The 21129-nt window shown below is 44.6% G+C and overlaps 1 protein-coding gene across 31 annotated transcripts in view; it reads right to left on the reverse strand.

Moving 5' to 3' along the window:
- Positions 1-21129, reverse strand: part of CDH13 (cadherin 13) — a 1446594-nt gene that overhangs the window by 639585 nt on the left and 785880 nt on the right. For all 31 annotated transcript variants that reach the window (XR_014804745.1, XR_014804744.1, XM_084957934.1 and 28 more), the window contains 1 exon segment: positions 9187-9395. Coding sequence is in view for 28 of the 31 variants with exons in the window: in NM_001109945.1 (NP_001103415.1) it covers positions 9187-9395 (209 nt within the window). In the remaining 3 variants the exon portion in view is untranslated.

Genomic DNA, 21129 nt, shown 5'->3' on the forward strand with positions numbered 1-21129 from the left:
TAGAAACCCTGTGCTGTTTTTATGAGGTTCTTTTTCCAAAGACTCTATTCATGATAAAAGCTTTTAGAAATGTCATGACAACACAGGTCTTAGCCACCTACCTAAAATTTCATTAGTGATTTTTGCTCAGCTCTGCATTTATTTTTTATTTTCTAACCACATTTTAATTTTCCTATGTTGTTTCATAGACTTTATAGTAGAAAACACTAGTTTTGTTATAAATATCAATATTACCAAAACAGCAGGGATGTCATAAAATCAGAAAGTCCAGTCCCAAGTCCCAGTTCTGCCACTTGCTGAAGAGGCTGACACTGCCTAAATTACTCAGTCTCTCTAAGCCCTGGCTACTTCTGCATCAGCCAAGTAGGAACCGGATTACCAACGGCACAGTTTGGCTATAAGGATCAGAGATACTTACGTGTGTGTGAGAACATCTAAGACAGTGTCCTGATGTGGTAGGCCTCCAGTTAATGACTTTTTCCATTTTTCTTTCAAAATGTATAAATATTCCAGTGCAATTCCAGGGCAGTCCTGCCTGATAGCCAAGTGCTACTTGTGGTACTTAAAAGCCAGCTAATCTACACTGAGATGTGCTATAAGTATAAAATACACACTGGATTTCAAATATTTAGCATACAAAGAATGCTAAATCACCCCAATAAAATTTATTAATAATGTAAAATTTATTAATAATGTTCAAGTGGTTACTTATTGATAATATCTTAGGTTAATTATATAGGTATTCGGTTTTATATATGTTAGAATGAAGTGATATATATGTATACATTTCATAGATAGATACTCTAGATATATCTTTATATATCTATATGTCTCTTTATATATGTATGTATATATAGAGAGAGGCATATAGATGCATATAATATACCTAGAGATATATCTATATAAGTGATACAGAGAATATTTATACAGGTATACAAAGATATATAGATAGAGAAAATAGTTACATCTACAGCTATGAAATTTAACATATTATGTACATATTGGGTATGTATTTGTATATATATAAAATATATACATAGTTAAATATGTATATGTTAAATATATACTATATATGATACCTACCATTAAAATTAATTTCATGTTTCTTTTTGTAATGTTACAATAAGAAAACCTAAAATTACATATGTGACTTGCATTACTTTTCTATTGGACCATACTGCTGTACAACATAAAATCTTGAGTTATCACAAGCAAGAAGAAGCTACTTTTAGTTATCTGGATTTTCTATGGGATCAGTTGTTTTTCCCCAAGCATTTCAATTAAAATTAATCTTCAGAATATAGTTTACTTAGATTCTGATCCACAAAGCAATCTGTTATCTATTTAAATTAATGAATCGAAGGATGTCTTTTATCTATATTTGAATAGTACCCTGGAGCTAAGAAGCATAAAAATAACAATTTAGTCATGTGTCAAAATGTAACAGCCTAATACCCTATTCTAGGCCCAATTCTTGGATCTGTACCATAATTTTCAAGCTACATATTTTCCCCAATTTGGGTGACAGTTAAATGGATACTAATTTTCCTTAGTAGTAACTGGGGAGGTGTTTGCAATGAAGAGTGGTACTTTGCAGGTTTTTGAAGTTATCCCACTTGTTAAGTAGAAGCATATTAAGTAACTACATCTCTAACACCTCATTTCTTTACAGCCACAGTAAATGCATGGATTGGTTCTCCACTGTGATGGCTGTAAATCATATTTCGTGGGAGCAAGATCGATACTATTGACCAGCTCAGCAGACTCCAAGCCCCTCCCAGTCAATGTGATAAGGTCTGGAGACAAGGTTATCAATTGGACCATAAGCTGGTTGCTCTCGTTCTTAAGGATACTTACAACAAATGAAGTCAAGGGACATGGATGCATTCTGAGAAGCCCTTTGGAGGTTAGATGGTCTAACAGCCAAAACAGAGAGGACACAAATGGTTGGCTCAGGGTTGATGAAAACTACAGTTTATCTCAGTAACATAAATGCAAAAATTTTTTTGCCTAGAATGTGTAAGATTAGGACGAATGGGGAAAAAAAGTGATAGCAACTCCCTGGGTACTTCAGTTAAGAAACTATTCATAGTAGAAAATCCTTTGTTAGCACTGGGTTAGGTCTGATAGGTTGTTTTTTTAATTTCAGTTATTCCATCTGGCATTTAAGACCAGGGTATTGTGGTACAAACGAGAAAACAAACTCAAAGGATCTGGGTGACTTTTCAATGCCACAAGACTGATCAGTACTAAATGTATGATTAAAACCCAATTTGGGGTCACTCCAGGTTCCCCTTAATAGCATCTCCAACAATTCAGCTAACTGTCCCAGAGCACACACATGCGCAGTAACAGAGGGGCACTCAGCCGCTCCTTTTGAACTTCTAGAGGTACTCAACCAATGGAACCCTAAGATTCCGCAAAGAAGTGCAGTTAAAAGGTGTAACCCCTGGAAGGGTCAAGATATGTAATTAATACAATATTAATATTGGCTTTTCATCAGTTGATGATGTATTTTAAACATTAAAAATAAAAACAACTGTTCCTCTCAAGTTGCTACTTTCTCCACTTGCTCCTTTTATTATTTCCATCCTGATTCTTCCAACTGGATTAGGAGCCAAAATCAGTTCTTTTAAATTGCATGTTCACAGTGATGATGATCAACCAAGGTGGACAAACCTTGAACTTAGCCTTTTCAATGTCTGTTGTAACTTCCTCTGTACATCTTTTTCAGGGATGTGTTAAGGGACAAAAAATGGGGAATTCTTTTTTTTTTTTTTTTTGCACTTAGTTTAAACATTCTGATTAAGAGACCCGTTTCCGAGGTCTCTTTACCGAGAACACCACAGATTGACTTCAGCTAAGAAGTGTAGGTTGTTCGTAATTAACTTTAACATACTGCCAAGTCTTTTGATGTTTGTTAAGTGAACCCACAGGAATAAAGAATCATTTCCCTAAAGTTTAGTCAGTGCTTCATGTAAAGTGGACACCTGAGGAATGGAAGTGGTGAAGATTTAAACTCATTTATCTTGAATTCTCTACGGGCTGCAGAAGTGATAGAATTTGGTCGTGTTGGGAAGGGAGAAAGGACTGGGTTGTCCAAATTTGCCGGTTCATTATTTGTGCATGTAGTACAGCCTGACTCTGATGATATGAACATGAGGGATAACTGGCTTTTTCATGGCACTTGGCGCTTGGCACTGTTCTAAATACTCTGCGTATATTTGCTCATTTAATCTTTGCAACATCTCTATGAAGTGATACTATTATGAGCGCGTTCTACAGCTGAAGGAACCAAAGCAAAGGGAGCAGGTGTGACACCGGAATCTCGCCGAGGCATCCAGTTACAGGGCAGTGTTTCAGCTTCCCCACGTGGGAGCCAGGGCCCTGAGTCCAGGAGCTCAGTCAGAATTGAGGTCAAAGGAGAGATAAGTGAGACAGCTAAAGTTTAGTGCTCTGATGGGGGGTCAGGCAGGGTTCTCTGAGGACAGAGAGGAAAGATAACTTAACCAGTCAGGGGATAGTCATAGAGGTGACTCTACTGAACAAGGGAAATCTGGCCAGGTGCAGAAGTTTCAGAGGAATGAGCCCAGTCATTGGTGCTGGGCATGGGGCAGCGGAGGCCATGGCGAGGAGGGCATGATCCAGACAGAGGAGGGGCCAGCACGACTGGGACAGGGAGCACAGCCAGTTCAAGAGACTACAAGTCCTTAGGTGTTGGGGGTGCAGCAAGCAGAGTGATGAGTGACTCCATTCAAAAGACACTGAGCACAACTATGTGCCAGCATTGTGCTGGGTGCTGAGGATAGAGCCCTGGACACACCAGGTAGGAAGGTGGAAAAGAAGGGTGTGGAGGAGGGAAAGAGAAAGGAACCAGCCTATATTCCTGCCTTCAGGGAGCTTACGGTCTCAGCAGGGAGCCAGACTTTAACCATCCAAACAAGGAAGTGAATACATGTCACAAACTGTGAAGAAGGCCAGGAAAGACCACGGTGTTAGGAGGGAGACTAGCAGGAGAGACCTTCACTTGGAACAGAGACCAGCGAAGGCTCTTGGAAGAAGTCACATTTCCACAGGTCAAGCCACTTAACAATGAAAAGGACTCCGGAGTTTCCACTGTGGCTCAGAGGGTTACGAACCTGACTAACATCCATGAGGATGCAGGTTCCAACCCTGGCCTCGCTTGGTGGGTTAAAAATCTGGCATTGCCACGAGCTGTGGTATAGGTCGCAGATGCGGCTCAGATCTGGCATTGCTGTGGCTATGGTGTGGGCCAGCAGCTACAGCTCCGATTTGACCCCTAGCCTGGGAACCTCCATATGCTGCGGATGTGGCCATAAAAAGAAAGAAGGAAGGAAGAAAAGGAAAGAAAGAAAGGAGAAGAGAAGAGAAGAGAAGAGAAGAGAAGAGAAGAGAAGAGAAGAGAAGAGAAGAGAAGAGAAGAGGAGAGGAGAGGAGAGGAGAGGAGAGGAAAGGAACGGAACGGAAAGGACTCAGAAGAAAGGCTGTAGAGACCAGGCTAGATTGTAAAGGAACTTCTCAGACATATATAAAGACTTAAGAACTTATCCCAGAAGAAGCAAGGACCTATTAAGCAGAGGACTCTGATGGGATCACATGTGCATTGACAGGTAAGCCTGATTCATACCTGGAGTCTGTGGGCCCCCACCTTCTGTCACATGCCTATCTCCTGCTTTGCTCACAGGTCACAGCTGCCTGGGTCACAGGTATCTAAATTCTACAGCTGCTCAGAGCGTGAACGCCTGCATTTCCGGAGAAAGCTGTTAGGTACAGTCTCTTGAGCTTCCAGACTGCAGTTCAAAATAAATTCTTACAAGCTCTGTGATGTTCTTACTTCCCAGCCTGAATTTATTGAGTTCTTAATTGATGTCAGAATTTCTTGCCCTCATCTGCAGTTGTGGAAGCTACCGATTCTTAAATTAGAAATAAATAAATAAATGAACAGTGTTTTTCCCCCAGGCTTGAAACTTGTAAATGAGGTTGATGAGTTCCATTTACACAGCAGGTAAAGACATCTCTACCCAAGACGCAAAAGGAAGAAAACGCAGAGCTTTCCCATGTAAACCGCTGGAGCCCTACATGCAAGGTACAACTAATTCAGAAGTAAATAAAAGCAAGCACTCTGCTGTCTTCAGGCTCGTCACTGTCAGGCAGAGGGGGACAGCGGACTTGGCGGGGACAGGACTCGGTTCCGTCCAAGAATAATTCCGTGAGTCAAGTTCTCCATCACATTCCACAGACTAGAACATGCCTTCGGGCATGCATGGTTAACCTCGCCACCCCGCTCCTTAACAATCCCCCCACATCTGTCAGAAGACAAGGGATTAAACTGCTCCCACACCCACGCAGATCTAAGATGATCTTACATGGACGAGATAGTTACTCGCTGCTGGGCAGCACATTAAAAATGCAGCAAGAGCTTGAGCATCTATAATTAAACCATTAAACAATCAGACTTCATAGATCTGGGCTATAGGCTTTCCGGTGAAACAGGGTCTCATAGAGCACGTAAAATGGAAGAGGCACATCCTTTTATTAAAGAATTCCAGGGTTCCAGGTACTGCAGCTGAGCTGGGCATCACTGTGGGTACGCTTGTCTTAAAGCATGTCCCTCCTTCCCAGACACAGTGATGTGACACTGGCCACTAGCCGACATCTCTCCTGTTCTAGTTGTGCGGTGTGCCTCAGTGCCCTTCTGAGCATACCTTCTCTTTCTGTGGCCTCACGTTCTCCTCCTGTCCCTAATCTCTAGTTTCTATGTCACGGCCCCAGTGAGGACACTTAGCCTACGGTTCTAAAACAAAGCCATTGGTGACAGTACCTGGTGTCTATACCATGCCCAATGCAAGGATTCTATGATAGGCTCTATTCTTATTAATGCTTCAAAGATGAGGGTGTTGAAGTTCAGGAAGTTGAGTGGCTTGCCCAAGGGACATCATTATAGTGATAGAACGGAAATTTGAACCTACCTAATTTTGACACCAAAGCCAAAGCCCTACCGCTGTGCTCATCTTCCTCTAGAAGTTTACTCAGATCCAGCCCGTGTTCCCTGTTGTCTCTTGAACACCTCCATCAAACCATCCCCAGGAGCCACCAACCCAACACATCCAAATGGCACTGTTTGCTTTTCCCAACCATTTCTTTCCTGACTGGTCCAATCCGTCTCCATTTTCCTAGGCTAGACAATTTGTAATCATCTGGATGCTCAATCTCGGCTCTTTCCTCCTTCGAACCACACTTTGCACTGGTTATTTCCTGCCACTGCTACTGTATGACACGAACTCACGCCCTCATCTTTGGACCCACGGAGAGCCACCCAGGTGCACAGTCTTCTGTTGAACAAAGTGACAGGAAGGAGAAAGGGTGGAAAGGCCAGAATCTCAGTCTCATTTCTGCCCATCTCAAGCTAAGGGATCTTGGCCAGGGTCTCCCAGCTGTAGGAAGGGGGTACCATTGCAACCTCACAGGGAGGGTGTGAGGGTTAGAATTAATCGTGCATGTGGAAGCATACCCGGAGATGCACGCACTATGAGAGTCCCATTAAACAACACAGGCTCTCTCTCACCTATTTCCGCCTCAGTTATGGGGAAAAATGCAAACTAGGGATGGTAAAATGGGGACAGTAGCTTATGACTTATAGGCTGTGGGGAGATTAGACGACCCAGCATTTGTCTGTTCATGAGAGCAGAGCCTGGCATGCAGTAAGCACCAAGCAAGCACTGGCTGTCATGCCCTCTCCCTTCTCTAAAGGCTCAGAGCAGCGTCGCCATTGCCTCCCAACTTGGTACTTAACCAACAAGCATGCTCACTTTCTTTCCCCAGCCAGGCACTGAGCTGACTCATGTACCCATTGCTCTCCTTCTCCAGCAGCTGGCCTGCTTTGCCACACACAGTAGGCCTTCAAAAACACCCACTGGATAGCCATTAAGGACTGCGCTTCCTTGGAGGGAATCTCTGGCTAGCTATTTTGTTTTCCTTGCCTTTTCATTTTCATTTTTTGGACTTTTTTATTATGGACACATCTGGGAAACTTCACAAGGCCTATTTTCAAACCTCATAAAATTACAAGAGGTGGGAGCTGAATGCCCCGTCCTCCTGGAGGCTGGCACCCTGAATGGCAGAGCAGCCACCACTGTGCTTTATAAGATGACAACTGCAGCCAAGCTATTTGGATGATGCGTGCAGACAGTGACCAATGAGAAATGGCTCCAAAGAGCTTTGTCCCGAGAAGGGTGTCTTTCTGGGACAAAGGGACCAGCTCTTTAAGGCTGAACCTCTCAGTAATGACCCTGGGTCTCCAAACCCATCAATGTGAAGTTTGCCCTAAGAAGCGCCTAGAATCCCTTCTGCTCTGTTTTGAGCTAAATACTATGCCGTGGTCTTTTCCAGATTTAAAGATGAGCTGTCAAGCACAATGAATGACGTCTGCCAAATACATTCCATTCCACGTGCAAATGCCCTCATCTGAATCTCTGTACCATTTACTTGTTCCCAAGAAGCATTCTGTGCTGTACATTCTGGCAGTTTTGTTACTTTAGATATTTGGAAGTCATTTATATAACCAGTTAGTGAGATGCTGTGAAAATGGCTAAGTGAGAGATAAGCCCCCTTTTGTGGTGTCAGTGGGTTTCCAAAACTGGTATGTATTCCTAAGATCCTACTTTCTCTGAAAACACCAGCAGCATACTGTGGGCTTATTTCTAGCTTGCCATGTACCCTTAACTTCAGATTCACAGATGTGAAGGGGAATTATGGAGTTTGTTCAGTCCAGGGATGGCAAATATATTCCAGCCCTAGAAACATCTCGAACTGATCAATGGATAGTGGCTTCCAGAAGCATTGTATTGGAAGAAACGCTTGGGTCAAGCCAGGGTGATGAGCAATACCTGCCATGTACCTGGGGACAGAGTGGGGTAGCACACATGCCACTTACTTGCCAGCGCAGTTCGTTTAATGCCTCTTTGCCTGCAGATAGAGACGTTACATGCTTCTTTCGAGATCGCGCAGACAGCGCTGGCAGGAAAGCAGCATTCACGTTGCCATGTGTACCGCTCTGCTCCCCAGCTGTGGAAGCAGTGTTCACTCCACCATCGAACAACACGAGCAGACAGAGCTGGGTTATGGGGAGTGTGGCAGATGGGGAAAAGCAGTGGGAATCACAGGCTTTGAAAAATTAGCTAAGAGCAGGCCAGCAGCAGGTAGGAGAAAAGGCCAGCTGCACCAAGCTGGGGACACACCATCATTATTTTATTATTTTGCCAGGGTCTTGTTGTGTGTCTTCCCTTTCTATAATCTAGAAGCCACAGAGCCTCTGAGCTCCTGGTGGAAGAGGAGTAGATAAGCCCATTGTGGCAAAAAGTCTCTGGATGACACAATCAGGACACCTGGGGACAGTCTGTGGCATTCCTAAAATCACACATGTGCTGGTGTGACACATGGAAAGGTGTGGGCACCAGTGTTGGCAAAGGCACAGCACCACATGCCATGGTTACCTTGTACACAACTGTAGCGGGTGACTGGTTCTTGCCTGCCCAACATCCACTTCCCCCCCTTAGATGACAGTATCTTCATTAACTCTGAATACCTACCCCTTTTTCACTCTCAGCCAGTATGTTTTAGGGGAGGACCAGTCCACTCTGGCTTCAGGACAAGGCAGGTGACCCAGACTTAGCTAACCAGAGCACCAGGACCCAATGGATGCAGTAATTGGATCGGGGCTGGGCACGTCCTCTAAGCAGAGTCAATGAGATTCAATTTCAAGCTCCGGCTGGCAGTATCTGGAAGAGATGCTCTCTCAGATGCCTTCAGACTGGGAAAATGAAGGGGACCTGCTAAGTCCTCCGCACAGGGAAGTGCGGAGAGAGGGGCCCATCTAAGAGTCAAGCCATCAGAAGGAAAATGGAATCATGGGGGGATAAGGATTGAAGTTGCTGTCATCACGGCACTGGTACACACCATGCTCGAAGGCAGAGCTCTCTCTGAAATATCTGTGATATGATCCAATGAATTCCTCCCACCACACTGTTCGCTGAGCTGGGTTGCTGTCATTTTGCAAACAGCAAAAGAACCTCGGCCAATAATAAACCAGAGACCCATTTTCCACACATGATATACCAACTCCAGTGCCCGTCCTTGGGTACAACTTATCCCGAGCACGCCCGTTACCTGTGAGGAGCCCTGGATGTCCTTCCCCCCGACGATCATGAGCTCTGCCATGTCTTCCGCGTGGCGAGTCCGGGCGTGGACGAACAGAGTCTTGCCCACCGCAGTTACGTTTCTCAGGGCGACTAAGCTGCCATCGTTGTTCACCTTGAAGTATGGGCTTGAGACCTCATAGTGCAGCTTGTCGTTTCCCTTACAGTCACTGAAGGTCACTGGCGAAGACAAGCAAACAACAAAAACAGCATGAGTGGGTCCGGCAGCGTAGTCCTGGAGCTGTCCTTGACCACGGCACGTGGATCACCCCTCTCCGCTCCAGATCCACGAGCGCCACTCCTCATCCCACAGCACCCACTTGTGCCTTATGGGTTTGATTGCACTGAAGGACCTCGCTCGGTCACCAATCCTTGTCCTTAATCACCCCCCACGCCCACACCAGTGATGCACAGAGCCTTGAGTGTAGTGGATGAAGCGTCCGGTCAGATATGGCAGAGTGACATTTAGGGACAGGATGTCCTCCCGTGTGTGTGAGGTGCTGTGGGAGAATCAGAGCGGTCAGGAGGTCTGAGGGACAGCTTCACGGCTTCAAGCCGGGTCTTGAAGACGAATGGGAAATTAGAAGGTCCCTGAGAGGGCGGAGGGTGCTGTACGTTACTCAAAGGCACGATGGGGTGGTGAAATAAAACAAAGGCAGGGAAAGCGAACTAACTTAGCGTGCTGGGAGGAGAGGCAAACTTGGAAGGGTGGAGGAATGATGGAGATGTAGGAGAGGCCGGAAATGAAGCTGACCGTGTCCGCTGGAGACAAATGGGGAAATTCCACAAAGTAAGGGGGCTCTGCTAAGGCCCTGAACTAGTTTTAGTGTGGACACGGTCAAGGGCAGGTGTGTTTTCCAGTTCCAGTGCAAAGCAGAGCTTCCCAAAGGCAGGGCATCAGAATCACCCAGGAGATGTCTCTTAAGGTACCGAGTACCCAATGCAAAGATTCTAATATAGTAGTTCTGGGTTCTAGAGAGTGGAACAGAGAAGGGCAAAGAAAACTCTTAACCCAGTGTGACAGCAATGAGGCCTGGCCCAGATGAGGGTAGTGGATGGACAGGTGTGAGGGCAGTTGCTACAGCGCACAGTTAAGCCGTGTGAGGGAAGCAGCTGGCCTGGGGTGAACTGCAGGGAGCTCAGGGCTGTCACCATGAGCAGCTGTGTGACAGTGAGCCATCATGCTCCCTTCTGCGGTATGTCTGGACCCGGTACACGATCTGGCTACTGCAGGCATCGTCACTTGTCTGCCCCTGTGTTTGCCAGCCTGGCTTCCTCTGTAGACTCTGGGGCGGGGGAGCAAGGGATTGTGCTACCAGCTTTCTTTCCCAGCCCTACTTTTGTTTTCTTAGCTCTCTGATCAACAGGTTGGCTTGTTTGTTTACTAAACCTTTAACTGAAGCATGACGCAGGTAGAGAGAAGAGCATCAATCAGCACGTACAGCTCAGTGGACTTTCACAAAGTGGACACGTCCATGAACCCGAACACAAAATATGACCAGCCCCTCTGCCTCTCGCTTCCTGAGTAAAAGCTCTGCTCTCCTCCCGAGAGGCTACACTCTCCTAACTCCTAACCCTAGATGAGTCTCGCCTGTACTTGCACTTCCTGCAAATGGAATCAAACGCGGGTGGGCGGGGAGCAGGGGGCTCTTTTGGGTCTGGCTGCCTCTGCTCAAGATTATGTTTATGAAATTCCTTCCAGGGGCTGCAAGAACAGCACTTTACCCTAATCACGGTACGGGACCCCATCACGTGGCTACACTGAGTGTATATATTATATATCTACCCTACCCTTGATGGGCACATGGGCCATTTCCAGTTTGGGGTTTGTTAAGTAGTACCACTAGGAACCTTCCTGTGTGTGTGTGCATGCTTTGTTTGTTTGTTTTTTGTTGTTGTTTTGTTGTTTTGTCTTGCTTTGTTTTTTCAAGTGACATCTACCTGGGCCCAAGTACACTGTTAAAGCCATAAAACTATCTGATGAATAAAGACAATCTTTCTATTTTGGAAAGGTAATTCTTTGGTGATAGTACCCATATTAGCTGATAATTATAATGGCTCATAGGAACTAGACACTTTATGCTTAAGAGGCTCAGTGCTAAGCATTTTACTTTCATGATCTTATTTAATCTTTACAATAATTCTGACCCCCTCCCTCCACAGTTTATAGATAAGGTAACTGAAGCTCTGAGAGGACAAAGGAGGTGGCTAACACACAAAGTTTGTAAATCATAAAACCAAACCAAGATTTGAACCCTGGTCTGTCTGCCTTTCCCCCTGATCTGCTCTCAGTAAAGACTAGGCCCTGTGTAGAACTCCCGCCTCCTAAAATCTCATCAGAACCTGAACACATGACATGAGTCCCCCGCACAGCCCTGCTCCTACTTCCCTCCCAGCCTGGTGCCACCTTGAGGTTCCTCTGCCTCAGGGCTCCAGTGCCTTTCCTGGTACCAAGTTGGCTCTAGCAACTTCTCTGTGAAAAACACACAGGGGGATTCTTGGGAGTCTGCAGTGCTCAGACACCTGTCCGCTTCCTCTGACCATCTTGGTAGCCCAGAGTGACTGGGTGTGGCTGGGCTCAGGTTTGGGAAGAGAACTAAGAAGGACAGACATGGAGGCTGCTTTCCCCGTCACCATCAATTAGCATTCGTCCCCTGAAGGCACCCTGCTCACCCACAGGGCAGGCTGCTTTTGCCAGGTTGCTAGTTCTGGCTCTGGTCCCTGGACAGCAGCTACGGAGGGATGGTGGCAAGGGAAGGTGTACAAGGGTAATATGGTTATTGTCACGACAAGAATTTATCTTCCCAGAGTAGAATTCTGAGACTCTTCCGTGGAAGTTTTAGTTTCACAGCTAAGTTCTTTAGTTCATTCCGTCCTTAGTTCCTTCCTTTCTTCCTTCCTTCCTCTCTCCCTCCCATAAATATTTCCTGAGCTTATGTTACGCTTGATGCTGGGGTTATGAAGATGAACAAAGATGGACACAGTCCCTGGCTTGAAGGCTAGTGGAGGAGACGGGCGTTAATAAGGGACTTACTCCACGCAGGCGCAACTCCAACATGTGCAGTGGACCCGTGACATTGCAGGAACTGCAACTAAGCCAGCGACGTGGGCTCGGAGAGCCAGGGGAAAAACAAGGAAGAGAGAGGCGAGGTAGTCTGTGCCCAGGAAACACGGGGCCTGGAAGACCACATAGACTGATGCCGAGAAGGAAGCGAGCATCCTTCCCTTGCAGCTAGAAGAGAAGCTTGCCTCTCGTGAGACTCATACCACTGCGGCTCCCGGTGCAGACACTGCGCAGTCAAGGCCTCCACCTCCAAGCTGCTCACAGCTCTCACCTTCACTCTGTGCCTCACACATTATCCACTCCTGTACCCCCACAGCTCCTGCGCCCTCCCACCCCAGTGATTACAGGACTCCTTTTGTGCCGAAGGCACCTCCCAGCCCCTTAGCCCTATCAACTCTTAATCATTTTTTGAGAAGCAGCTTGGGCAACATCTCTAAACACCCTCTTGCCTTCCCCGTGTTTCCTGCACATACTGCTTCTTATATAATATCAACATGTCCATTCTATGTATCTGTTTTCAAGAACTAAAATCAAAAATTGGGAGTTCCCATCGTGGCTCAGTGGTTAATGAATCCGACTAGGAACCATGAGGTTGCGGGTTCGGTCCCTGCCCTTGCTCAGTGGGTTAACGATCCAGCGTTGCCATGAGCTGTGGTGTAGGTTGCAGATGCGGCTCGGATCCTGCGTTGCTGCGGCTCTGGCATAGGCCGGTGGCTACATCTCCGATTGGACCCCTAGCCTGGGAACCTCCATGTGCCGCAGGAGCGGCCCAAGAAATGGCAAAAAGACAAAAAAAAAAATCAAAAATTGAATCTTATTTATCTCTGTGTCTCCAATAACAAAAAGAATGCTTTTTCAATGATAATTCCACCTAATTATTCTCTACGGGCAAGCTGATTCTCCAGTGATGGTGGATCGGGGGTAGCTCTTCCATACTGGAAGCAGGAGGCACTTTAGGTGAGGCTGGCAATTGAGAAGGAAGACCCCCTCATCACCTCATCTTGATTGGGTCCAGCGGTGGAGACAGGGAGGAAATTTAGCTCTGTGTGTGTCCTTCTCTCAGAGCCTGTGACTTAGCTCACTGGTGAAGTTAGGGGTGCTGCCTGATCTTCCCTCATAATACAGATAAAGCTTTACTTAGCCCCTAAGCACAGCTGGGATCTGTGTGTGCGTGGTGAATGTAGTTCTGACAAATAACAGTAATGACTGTTGTTTGTTCAGTGGCATCTGAGTGCCAGGCTCTGTGCCAAGGACGGTACATTCAGTCCCCCTTTAGCCTCATAGCAATTCTTCTCTACAGCAGCATTTCCCAACTTGTTTTTCATTATCTCCCCCTACCCAGGAGAATTTTTAGATTTTTGCCTAATTGCCACCACTGTCATGAGATTAATGTCGTAGGTAACATATATATTTGCTGCATGCCTATCTACTCTACACAAACACACACAACGTACAATTTTTGTGTCCCTCCAAGAAGTCATGTCCTACAGCCCCAATGAGGATGCACAGTTAATAAGCATTATTTCCATCTTATAGGAAAAAAAGACTGAGCCTTGGAGAGAATGACTAAGACGCTCGAGGCCCCACATCCAGAAAAGGCAGACACTTTCCCAGTCTGATCAGACTGCACCTGCAGCTCAAGCTCTCAGCACACCTTTATCCCAGCAATGAACAAATGAGAGGGAAATGGGCAGGGGCTCCATCTCTACCCCCCACCCAGGCTTCTCAGCAAGCCCTCCAGGGTTGTCAGAGGTACCGGGTAAGAGGTACTGGGTAAGAGCATGTTGAGAGACCAGATCTACATTCAGGACCTGGGACAGTGTAGGCCCTCAATATATTCTAGCTCTCTTCCCAACTTGTATCAAATGACTAAGGATTGCATAATAGGGTCTGGTTTTAGAACACTTCTTACCAGTTCAAGAGCAAGTGCCTTAGGCTGTGGGTCTTATTCAAGGCTATAGGAATCACCTGGAGAATGTTTTTTTGTCTTTTTTTTTTTTAGGGGCGCACCTGCAACATATGGAGGTTCTCTGGCTAGGGGTTGAGTCGGAGCTGTAGCTGCTGGCCTACACCACAGCCACAGCAACGCTGGATCCTTAACCCACTGAGTGAGGCCAGGTATCAAACCTGAGTCCTCATGGATACTAGTTGAGTTCGTTAACCGCTGAGCCATGATGGTTAACTCTCTGGAGAATTTTTTTTTTTTTTTAATTAGCAATACCTGCCCTCAACTCTCAACCAAGATTTTCATATAACCGGACTGGGGTCCAGGCACTATTACTCTTTAAGACTGCCCAGGTGGGAGTTCCTGTTGTGGCACAGCAGAAGTGAATCCAACTAGGAACTACAAGGTTGTGAGTTCGATCCCTGGCCTTGCTCAGTGAGTTAAGGATCTGGCATTGCCATGAGCTGTGGTGTAGGTCACAGATGCAGCTCGGATCTGGCATTGCTGTGGCTGTGGTGTAGGCTTGCAGCTATAGCTCCGATTGGACCTCTAGCCTGGGAACCTCCATATGCCATGAGGCCGGCCCTAAAAAAAGCAAAAAAAAAAAAAAAAAAAAGACTCCTCAGTTGAATCTAAAGTAGCCAGGGACAAGAACCAGGACACTGGACAATGCATTGTTGGTCAAGATGCCAGGTTTCCGCATTTCCCAGCGACTCCTAGCACGGAGACCTAGCATGCCAGGAACTGCCATTCCTGTGTCCCAAGAAGGAGCAGTTTAATGATAGGTTTCTAACCCCTTTTCCAATACTGGGTCATGTGTAACAGCCCAAGACCTTGGGCAAAACACCTGACCCTTTAACCTCAATGCCTTCATCTATAAAGTGGAACAAATAATGGTACCTCCCTCATCCGTACTATAACTCTGATGGTGAGCATCAAACAAGCTTATATGCACCTACTATATAATAAGTACATAAAGCACTTTGGACAGACCCTAGTGCTTCATGAATAAGAATGATTATCCTCATCATTCCTGCATCTCTGGGCATTAAGGAAGCTTCCCTTTCCTCTTCTACACAGCTTCCTTCTTCTGGCTGGTTTTCTGCCTGCCTCCTGGGTCCTTCCACTTCTAGTCCAGTACCTGTGCTCTGGCCTGTGTGGTTACCATGGAGATGGTAACTTCAGACGTCTCTGCTGAGGCTAAAGGTGTGAGGCAGATGTTTCTGATGCTAACTTGCCCATCTTTGGATCTTCCCACTTTTCTTGGCAAAGCCCTACTGATCTTTCCTGAGAGGCCCTGAAGGGAAAATAACATCAAAGGAGTGAGATTACAGGGCCTGTCCATAGTAGACCTGACGGAATTGTGTTATATACTCTCCAAATAGATTCTTTGTGATGTCCTGAAAACCTAAGATATTCTTTTTTTCTGAAAGAATGATGCTGCACTGAGAGTTTTACATTCATAATTGTGATGACGCTTCCCATTATCCCTCCAAGGTAAATATTTTTGTCCTCTGGAAAGAGGCGTAGCGAGGTCGCTTGAGGCTAAGGCCAGTTAGTCGAGGCTGGTCTACCTAAGCGGAAATGCTCTCTCCTTCCGTCTCGCAGCTTCCAGATCCACAATCTAACCACACTTTCATACCTAGTCTATTGTTCACCCAATGTTTTTCTTTAATTGGTCTATGTCTTTTATTTATGAAATTATTTGAAGATAATATTTATGATGAACGGGCCGAAGTTATTTTTACTAATGTTAAAATCAATTCAAGGAGTCAAGTAAAAACTTACGTTTGTGCATGCACTAAACTCCTCACAATGATGCATGTTCCTACCCTTCCAAAATGCTGGCTTGGGCTGCGTTCCTCCCTCATGTAAACAAGTTCATGCCTGGTTCCACACTGCTCAGGCCTGTAACCTAGGAGGGCTCTGATATCATGATATATGATTATATGATATAATCTAGGAAGTCCTCTGATATTTGAAATAATATATACAACATAAATAACGAGGTCTTGAGAAAGACGCAAACCTTAGGAAAAGGCACAAATCTAGACCACACCAACCATCATGATTTTGGCAGTACTTAAACAAAGCAGCTGAAATATATGAAGAATGCTTAATCAAAAGAGACATCTGTCACCACACACTTTGTCTCTTCTTCCTCCTGAAGGAAACGGACTTTACTTCTCCACTGATTGTAATTCTAGGTAAAATTTCCTACTGAAAGGGTACAACTCACAGCATCAGTCGGCCCTGCACCATTATCTCAGAGCATGACCTCTGTCAACACAGTGGAAATGTTAGTGATTCTCAAACTTTTAAATGGAGATCAAGTCAATGCATGTTTGGGGTACAGAGTTCATAGGACATATTAAAGAAGAAAATGAATAGTTTATATCTATTAAAAAAAAAACCCTATTTCTATAGAAACAACCTCCTAAGTAATTCAGAATAACACCATGAGGATAACTGAAAGGCAAAACTCAAATAAACAATTACACTTGTGAACAAATACAGAAAACCTTTATCTGAGGGGGAAAAGGATCTATCTGTACTATTGTGAACCTAAAAAGGACTTCTTTACATAGTTTATCACTATGGCATTTAAAATAGCTGCTGGGAAAAAAATTGTACATATAATATACTGTACATGGGGATTTATTGGAATCAATTGCACAACATCATTCTTGGAGATAATCTTTGAACACCCCAGGAGAAGAAAGGGGGGAGTGAAAATTCCCCACCTGGGGGAAAAATGCAAATTAGACAAATGGCACCACTCAGCGTTTCAATTATGCTTTCAGCATGTTTCCACTCAAAATGTCCTCTGGGCTTAATGCAAATGTCACAAAAAGACAAACTTTAGCTGGGAGACAAAACCACAATTGAAATGGGAAGTTTGGCATGTGAATTAAGGGGCTTAATCTTCCTGACCTTGATTTTATGCTTTTCTATTTCTTTCTCTTGAATGTGGTGCTTAGGGATGGAAAGGGAAAAGGCAGAGATTTCTTACCATCTAGAAATGTGTGAGGAAGTAAATTAAGCTGTATTATGAGCACAGCAAATATAAAAATGCTGCTGGGTTTAGATTTACCTGCAAAATATAGAACATCCCTGCTCACGGAGATAGGTATGCACTAAATATGGAATTTGTGCCATTTCTAGAAGTGTTCTGGGGTCACTCTGCGATCCATGTGCTCGCATCATCGCATGGGCGAATGGCCCTAAACACGTGATACATGTTTGTAGAGTCCTGAAAACTGGTCTCCACGTAAATTGAAGGGCCTCTCAGAGTTGGTAGCCAGACTCTACTCGTCCACATGTGCACGGATACGTGAGGATCAGAAGGGTGTGGGCCCTGGAAGCTGTATTCCTCCCACAGTCGGATGTGCTTGCCCCTACTTCTAGAAACTATTCCGGCACACAGAAGATAATGGCTTGGTTTCAGCAGTACGCTGGTCAAGAAAAAATAAGTGGAATGTAAATTGTTCACTGTCTCTTCGACAGTACCATCTACCCAGTGTTCACAGTCCAGTTAGTGGAACGGAACTCAGTGGCCCCAGAAGGGCCTGCATACTGGCTGCTGTGCAGAGTCCTCGCTGGGGCGTGGAAAGTCATGCCTTTCCAACAAGTGAAAACAGCACTTAGCTCAGACATATCAGATGGGCTCTCCCCAGGATACAGACCATCACTTAATTGCTTTTCACATCCTCCGTATCCCACTGGGGTTCAACTTCCTTTGAAAGGACTTGAAGTCCAGAGGCTCTTGGGATTTGCCCACGTGAGAGAAACAGAAAACATGTCCTTAGGTTTCTCAGAACACTCATTACTGAAGCCTTCTAGTCAATCATGCTCTCATTTACATACGTTCAGTGCCACCCACACTGGGCCAGATCCCTGTATGAAAGAAACCTCTTCCAGCCCGGATTCTGTCTACCCTCTTGACTCCTGGATGAACGGAGCCGTATCCTGGGTTCCACGTTTGGTCTGGCGTCAACACGGACATCCACACAGCTTTTGTCAGGTTCTGGGCATGTTCCTAATCGTGACGCATTTCCCCAGGAGTGGATTTCAGCTCCAAAGGCTTTGTGGATTTGATAGGTGCAAAATGCACATAAAACGGGCTTAATACCACCACATGTGTCAATCCCGAGTTTGATAAGATAGCGTTTCAATTCTGTCATGTCAGCTGCAGACATCATAATGGATGATTCCATCAAGGGATCTTCAGCAGAAACCTATTTTTTGCCATGTAAACCCTCAAGGGGTTTCTCTTGGAAAAAGACAGAGCCCACATCTGCTTTCAGGGGATTTTCTCTGCCTACCATTAAAAAACTTTGCTGCTAGCTCTGGATCTAGTCTTTTCTAGAGTCTTTTCTTCTTACTACTGATTTTTAAAACACACAAGTTGTTTTCTGAAGAACTGCTATGCATCCTATATTCCATGATGGTTATAATCACTATGAATTTCTATTTCAGATTAGAATTACTTTATATGGCACAGCGCCTGACACAGGACATCTCAATTCTGTTTGTTGAGTGAATAAATAGCAGAACTACAATTTGGCAGCGAAGCAAATTTGAAACTCCCCAAACAAAACTGAGAATGATGGCCCAAACTCATGTGACAATTTGAGTAAGTCGATTTGAAAGTCACTCAATCAGCGAAACAGAAATCACTGATTGAGCAACTCTGAGAATCACCAAGTCTCGGATTTACAGAGCTCCCCTCTCAGTGTTTTCACATCACTAGCCCATGTCTCTTACATTGACCCTAGTTTCTTATTTATTTAGTAATATGTACATGTGCCTTGCTCTCTGAGCATCTGTTGGGTGAGTTAATAGAAGATAAATTTGCTCCACTATAACCTGTAACATATTTGATCTTGCTGTTGGAGTTGTCTCGAGACACGTGGCAGAGAATCCTGGCCGAGGCTATATGGAGATTTGATCCTGACTGCGTGTGATGCTCTGGCAGTCGTGTGATCCCTCAAGTGCCTCTCTGCTGCATAAGCAGATATGGAGGAAGGAAACTATAAGAAGGACAACTTCTGTATGAGCACCTAGAAAGATGCAGAGCCAGGATGAAGGTGGAGAGGAAAGCACAATATTGGTTTTTAAGTCCAGCTCCATGGGCCTATTGTTCAAGAAGAGAATAAAACATACATACAAGCTAAAAGATTCACAAACCACAAGTGATTTAGGCAGTCTCAAGCACTGTTTCCTGATAAACTACTGCGAAGAGCCACTTGGCCCCATTTCTGAACAGCATGGCTTTGCTCTGGTGCAATGAAGACTAAAGCAGCCTAGGGGTCTTCTGGCATCTTGAAGGGTTCATGCTTTGGGGATCTTGGAGAAAAACTTTTAGAAGCAGTCTTCCCATAGAGAGCAGTGGGAAGCACTTCCTTTAAAAGCTACCCAGAAATATTAATCAATAAGGAGGCCAGAAGAAGAGATCATGGAAGAATAATTCATGAATTTGTATAAGAGACTCCCTGGGGGCTTCTAGAAGTAACCAGAATAAAAGCCAAGAGAGGAAGGTGGGTGGGGATCCCACAGTTGTGCAGGTGTGAGCTATAAGCTGGTGCAGTGCAAATATTATTATTTGGATGATTCATTATTGTCCAAATACTAGCAAAGCCTGAGGAAAATCAGGGTAGCATTTGCAAGGTCTTGTTATTTATGAATGAAATAATTTGCCTGCCATTGGACACTTTCCAGTAGAATCTAAATGACTCTTGAGCAGGAATGGTGGGGAAGAAGATTCTAGCACTGGATGGTATCTCTTACAACTAGGAAATTCTATTATTCTAAATCTCAACATATTCATCCATTAACTCCTTAGAAGTATCATTTGGTCACTTACAGTATGAAAGAGGGTAGGCAGTAAGGGATAAAGACCAACATCAAGACAAATAAGCTGGATTATCTGCTTTCATTGTACTCAGAATTTAGAAAGTTGGACCATACAATCATTTGGAGGACTGCCCTGTTGGAGGACAGGTATTCCATTTCTTCACTGTGTCAAAAGGCCAAACAAGCAGATGGGGCAGATATTAGAAACAGATCATAGTTCAATATAATAGATCATTTCCAGCAGCAAGATAAAGTCAATCAATGAGCGGGCTTATAATTACCAGAAGGCTCTAAGGTGAGGGATTATCAACAAATATATCTCCCTTTACTGAAGAGTTGTGCTGTCTAAAAATTGCATAGAAAGCAAATTTTGTGTAGTTTTCCTATATTTTACTCTAAAATTGGATGTGTTCCTTTAGACAATGTTTTGGCCTTAAGTCATAATAAAATTACATTTAAGAATAGAGCTACACATGAGAAACATTTGAGGGGATGAATTATAACTTTTAAGGTAAATATTGATACTAATCCATAGATCAAATAATAAAATCATGCAAATCATTTGGGCAAGTTTTTCAATTGGCCATGAAAGTTTGAAGATCTAATTTTAATGATGACCATCATCAAGTGAGCAAAACTGAACACCGCAGACCGAAAGGTCATTTGGTTTTGACTCAAACTGTAGGCAGAACAATCACCTATTCTCTTTGTAGACACCCATAGAAGCTGTTGAGTTCTAGAAGAGATGAAGATGGTTTGGAGATGAGGAGAGGTGGGAGTGTGAGTGTGGGAACACAATTTTAGAACTAAAATGCCCAAGATGAACTGCGTGTGGTATACGGAATGACTGGCTAATTGGGACCTGCTGTATCGCACCAATAGTCTGTGATAACCTATATGGGAAAAGAATCTAAACAAGAATGGACGTGTGTTCATGTGTAAGTGAATCACTTTGTTGTGCAGCAAAAATTATCACAACATTGTAGATCAACTATACTTCAATACAACTTTTTTTAAAAATTAAAAAAAGAAATAAAATGTCCAGGTTG

Source organism: Sus scrofa, chromosome 6, assembly GCF_054392235.1.
Source record: "Sus scrofa isolate SSC_HxYL_T2T_F1_AM1 chromosome 6, Sscrofa_HxYL_maternal_Yorkshire_Landrace_v2.0, whole genome shotgun sequence".
Taxonomy (NCBI): Eukaryota; Metazoa; Chordata; class Mammalia; order Artiodactyla; family Suidae; genus Sus; species Sus scrofa.